Source organism: Musca domestica, unplaced genomic scaffold (assembly GCF_030504385.1).
Source record: "Musca domestica strain aabys unplaced genomic scaffold, Musca_domestica.polishedcontigs.V.1.1 27, whole genome shotgun sequence".
In the NCBI taxonomy this organism is placed as follows: Eukaryota; Metazoa; Arthropoda; class Insecta; order Diptera; family Muscidae; genus Musca; species Musca domestica.
Window position 1 is genome coordinate 7,021,859 of NW_026712286.1, and position 6,000 is coordinate 7,027,858.

Sequence of the window (6,000 nt, forward strand, 5' to 3'; positions counted from 1 at the left end):
TGGAGTGGACCGATATTGTCCATTTTCGCACCTGACCTAACACTGTTGCAAATATTAACATTCGCAAAGTTGCAGCAAAATCGGATTATCCTTTCTCTTTCTGTGCAGTAAATTATTTTCTTTGAAAATGTTGACAATTTGTGGGGCAGGTACCAGAAAGAGTGGACCCATACTGCCCATCTCCAAACTCGATCTAAGTTTGACAATGATATTACGATGTACCAAGTTTGGATCCAATCGGATGATCCCTTCGAGAGTTATCGTGCGCCCCAGCCAGCCAGAAAGACAGAGGGGCGGACGTATATCGCTAGATCGACTCCAAATGTCCTGAAACGGTATTGTTCCTAAGAGACCTAGGGTCTAAAACCATTATTTCTATGAGGCACGTATCTAGCCATATGGCTGATGGTCTAATTAAGAAATTTGAATATTTTGTAGAAGCTCAGGGTCCAGTTAAGAAAACTAATTTAAAAGAGGATAACGAATTAGACAATTTTCAAAAAATGCAAAAGCTTGGATAAAGTATTCCTGTTTAAAAAAAAAAATAGTTCCGCTTCTAAGAGATCTAAAAATAGAAAGTCTTCTGAGGTCTTTTATGCATAGCTGGCCTTTTGAAGAACTATTGCAAAATTTTTTGAAAATCTTCCCTTTTTAATAAATCTCCGAAGATTCCTCTCTAACCAAAGCAACTTTTTCTTGTTTCACATTGCCCTCAAATCTCCTATTTTGTTACAAGCCACATCAAATCGCATCTATCTTCTTTTTCATGGCTGTCTGTGTAACACAATCATTTCAATTTCAAGTTGATTTCACTTTAAATAAAACACGAAAATGATTTTCAATCCAATTTAATCCTTATTAAAGAGTGGAAAGCGCGTTTCGATTTTTTTACGAGCAATACGGTTCGGTCGTCTACTTTGCTTGACTGACTGGCAACAAAAAATAGAACAAAAAAAAACAACAACAACAATACTCCACTAAGAAGATTCCTAGTTTGATTTTACAACAGATTCCATGCTATTGATACTTGGTGGTGTGCATCACTGATTTGCTTTTTGTTTGCAACAATGGATGGCTGGGTGGATAAGTGGGGAAGCGGGATTGCAATGATGTTGATGATGATGCGATTCTGCTGATAGTTTGGTAGCTGGCAATGATGCGTTTCTGGTTACTTGATGTAACATGGAGTGTGTGTGTGTGGGTTCTTCCTCGAATAGTGATAACATTCTTTCCCTTTAAACTTCCCTTTTCAACAACAATGAACAACGAACGACTACACAGCAATTTGTTAAAAGTTTCTTTCCAAATTTTTTCACAAGTCAGGGGAATTTGTAAGGCATTGTTATTTTGTAAATTTTTGATAAATCCACTATGATCTCTTGTATTTAAAATTTAAATTGCTTATTTTCAATTCTTTCAGGAAATATGAAGAAATCTATCCCCCAGATGTCTCGGAATTTGTTTTCATCACTGATGACACCTATAGCAAGGCCCAGGTTTTGCGCATGGAACAAATCATTTTGAAAATTTTAGCCTTTGATTTGTGCACACCAACGGCCTATGTGTTCATTAATACCTATGCTGTGCTCACCGATATACCGGACAAAGTGAAATTCCTTACTTTGGTAAGTGTGCTTGAAATATACTCGCATTTAAATTTTAATTGGAATTTTCTTCCATTTGTTTTCTAGTACATTGCGGAATTGTCTTTGCTGGAAGCTGATCCCTACCTGCGTTTCCATCCCTCATTGATATCAGCTGCTGCTTTGGCCTTGGCCCGTTATCTCTGTAAGTTGCCAATATGGTCAGCTGAATTGGAGGAAATCACCACATATCGTCTGGAGGATTTGAGGGAAGTTTTCCTGTGTCTATGCAAAACACATGTTGCTGCTGCTGCATTGCCCCAACAAGCCATACAGGAGAAATACAAGGCAGAGAAGTAAGTGAATTGGGAAGAAGTTCATGTTGTATTCCAAAAATTGAGGTTTAGTTTGTAACTACAGGACTTCGTAGCATAAAAGACCTTTTGAAAATCTACGATATATTGAAGATCTTTAACAGGTTTTATATACATAAATGACCTTCAGAGGGTGTCTTTAAAAAATAGAATATTTGAACAGAAGACCTTATAAAAATAGCAAGTAAAAAAAACTGTAAGTTTGGCCGGGCAGAACTTTGAATACCCTCTACCATTTGGAACGAATTTGACTATTTTCCAAAAAAACAAGTTAAAAAGTATCAGTCGGTATTGCCGCCAGATATATACCCTCAGCCTATGTTCGATTATCTAAGTATATTTTGACTAGTGTTAAGATTATTCAAACGTTTGACCCTCTATGGAGCAGATCCCGAAGGAATGGGCCAATATCGCCCATTTCCTATCGGACCCAAAAATATGATATAAATATTTCGACAGATGTGCCAAGTCTAAATGGAATCGGATGTTAATTTGGCGTTGTATGAGCTTCATGGATACTCAAAACTGCAGTATTTTGTGGGGGAGCTACCAGAAGGAGTGGATCGATGTATTCCCCCTTCACACCAGACCATGGGTTAATACAAATATTAGGATGTGTGAAATTTGAAGACAATCGGACTTTTACATCACATTTAATGAGATTGTAATTATTCAAAATTTTGACCATTTGTGGAGGAGGTACTTGATGGAGTGGACCGATATTGTCCATTTTCACACCTGACCTAGCACTGACGCAAATATAAGGATTTGCAAAGTTGGAGCAGAATCGGATTATCCTTTATCTTTCTGTGCAAAAAATATTTTTTTTTTTTTGAAAATTTCCTTTTGTGGGGGAGGTACCAGAAGGAGTGGACCGGTATTGTTCATCTCAACACCAGACCTTGGGTTAATATAAATATTGGGATGTGTGAAATTTGAAGACAATCGGACTCTTACATCACATTTTATAAGAGTTGTAATTATTCAAAAATTTGACCATTTGTGGGGGAGGTACTTGATGGAGTGGACCGATATTGTCTATTTTCACACCTGCCCTAGCACTGACGCAAATATTAGGATTTGCAAAGTTGGAGCAGAATCGGATTATCCTTTCTCTTTCTGTGCAAAAATTAAATTTTTTGAAAATTTCGAACTTTTGTGGGGGAGGTACCAGAAGGAGTGGGCCGATATTGCCCATCTCCGAACTCGATCTAAGTTTGACAAAAATATTACGATGTACCAAGTTTGGACCAAATTGGATACTCCCTTCGAGAGTTATCGTGCGCACCAGCCAGCCAGCCAGACAGACAGACAGACGGACGGACGGACGGACGGACGGACGGACATCGCTAGATCGACTCGAAATGTTCTGAAACGGATTTGGTCCAAAGAGACCTAGGGTCTAAAACCGTTATTTCGACTAGGCACGTTTTGGCCGTATCAAATGATATATACCCTCTGTAGCCATATGGCTGAGGGTATAAAAATCCATTGAAAAATCTGTTAAAATCTTAAAAATACCGAATGTAGCCGTTATTACACCGATATGAGGGCTATACAAAGACGTGGAACTGCACAGACAATTTTCTGTCACAGGCTTTAGCATCCATTACGAACTTCAAATACCAAATTTGAAACATTTCCGGTGAATATTGTCGCTAAAATCATTAAAATACCGAAAACAGCGAGGTACCATTATGTGAGGGCCATACGAAGACCTGGACCTGCATAGACAATTTTCTGTCACAGGCTGTAGCATCCATTACGAACTTCAAATACCAAATTTGAAACAATTCCGGTGAATAGTGTCACTAAAATCATCAAAGTACCAAATATCTGGCGGTACCGTTATATGAGGGCTATACGAAGACGTGGACCTGAACAGACAATTTTCTGTCAGAGGCTGTAGTATTCATTACGAACTTTAAATACCAAATTTGAAACAATTCCGGTGAATAATGTCGCTAAAATCATCAAAATACTGAATATCGGGAGGTACCATTAAATGGGGGCTATACCAAAACGTGGACCTACATGGCGTATTTTCAATACAGAAAGTCCTGCAGACATAATATACATTTGAGTAAATTTTTATCAACCTACTTCATTGCGTTCAGAAGCTAGAGTGATTTCCACAGACGGGCGGATATCGCAAAATCGACATAACATTTTATGCTGGGGTCTAAAATGTATATTTCGAGGTATTTCAAAAGGAATGACAAACTTAATATACCCCCGTCCATACTATGGTGGAGGGTATATAAAACATATCAGGGTTCTTTTTAGAGTAGAATTGCTTCTAGAGCCCACTAGGAATATCAGTAATATTCAATATGACTTGGTATAAATTTCCTAATATAACTGCCAAATTCCCTTAAATTTCCTTCAGATTTAAAAATGTAATTCCCATATATATGTTTGTTCCTTTCCAATTTAAAATACTATTAAAATCCGGCATTCAACTCCTAAATATGAAAAAAAAAATGTTGTGTTTAATACAGAGGCATTGCCATTCATTAACACTTTGCCCACTACATTTCATTTGGCAATCCTTTTATGATTTGTGATAAATTACAAAAATCAAAGTCTACTTTTAGGCTAACATTTTATCTAATCAACTAATTTTAAAAATTACATTTTCTTTCCTTTTTTGTAGATTCCGTTCCGTCTCCACAATAGAAGCCGCCAACATTGATGACGAACAATTTGTCGAAATTGTTAACAATTACAATGAAAAACAAAAACAGGAACAACAAACAGCAGCAGCAGCAAATGGCGGTGCCACAGCGTCAACGCCAGCTTCTTCATCAAAAGTGAATTTGTTTTTTAAGTTTTGATTAAATTGAAAAAAAAAATGTAAATTTAAGATTTTTTTGTTTGTTTTATGTATTTTTTCGTTTTTTATTATAAGAATTTTTTTTAAAAACAAAACCCCCCCTGAAAAGAAAAAACATAAAAAGAACAAGATTATTAAGTATAGATATGTTTTTAAGAGAATATGTAATTATAGCAAAAAGAAGGGACACACACATGCACATGCACAACAAACAAACCAACCAATTAATATGAAACACTCCCCCCCTATTCCCTTAATTTAGACTCAAAATTTTAACCACCATCCACACCAGATATATAAATGACTGTCTTTTAAATGTAATTTAAAGAATATTTATTAATATCAAACAACAACAATTTTTTTAGAACAAAAAATACATAAAAAGAAAAAATCTAAACAAACAAATGGCAAATAAAACCACATGCCTCTTAAATGCTAAAGTAGTATCATCTCAAAAACAAAACAAATTCATAAATTTTCTAAAAGAACATTTATTTTTCATTTTTCCCTATCTATATTTTTTTACTTTATATTCTTTTTTCTAGACAAAATTCAAAAGAATGATTTTCTTAAACTTGCATTAGAAAAGTCTACAAGAAAACAAACAAAAAACCAAAACATTTTCACACTTCACACCTTTTACACATTAGCCCAGGGGCTGTATTTATTTGCCATAATTTTCCAAAAAAAAAAAAATTTCTTTTATTTTTTAAATAACAACAACAAAAAATAATTAATATATTTTGTTAAGCTAAGAAGACATGCAAAACTAAAAAAGACATCCCACTCTTATTCATCATTTAACCATTAAGTATTTTAAAACAAAGCCATATTAAATCACACAACGATTATATATTTTAATCATAATTATTATATAATAACAAACAAACACACACACTGATGAACCCACAAATTTATAAATATATATTTTTTGATTTTTATGTAAGAGAACATTTACTGAATGTCATGGCTTTCAAAATATGAAAAGAAGTGTAGCAAAGACAAAACGGATTTACAATTATTTATATTATTTTTTATACTGTCTTTATATTCTATATATACTTTTTTGTTTCTCCCCCCAACAACAAAAACAACTCTCTTCTTTTTCTCTATATTTCCCTCCAAAAAAAATATATAAGTTCTGTGAACACAATTTTTTTAAGAAAACAAAAATATAAAAGATCAAAAAAAAACCACAAAAACCAAA

The 6,000-nt window shown here is 34.5% G+C and overlaps 1 protein-coding gene across 1 annotated transcript in view; it reads left to right on the forward strand.

The window, feature by feature from the left end:
• Positions 1–6,000, forward strand: part of LOC131803148 (G2/mitotic-specific cyclin-A-like) — a 38,450-nt gene extending 32,450 nt beyond the window's left edge. Inside the window, exons 5-7 of the mRNA XM_059124223.1 lie at positions 1,421–1,625; positions 1,692–1,939; positions 4,614–6,000. Coding sequence (XP_058980206.1) covers positions 1,421–1,625; positions 1,692–1,939; positions 4,614–4,794 — 634 coding nt within the window. The 3' untranslated portion in view covers positions 4,795–6,000. The remainder of the gene's footprint in view (positions 1–1,420; positions 1,626–1,691; positions 1,940–4,613) is intronic.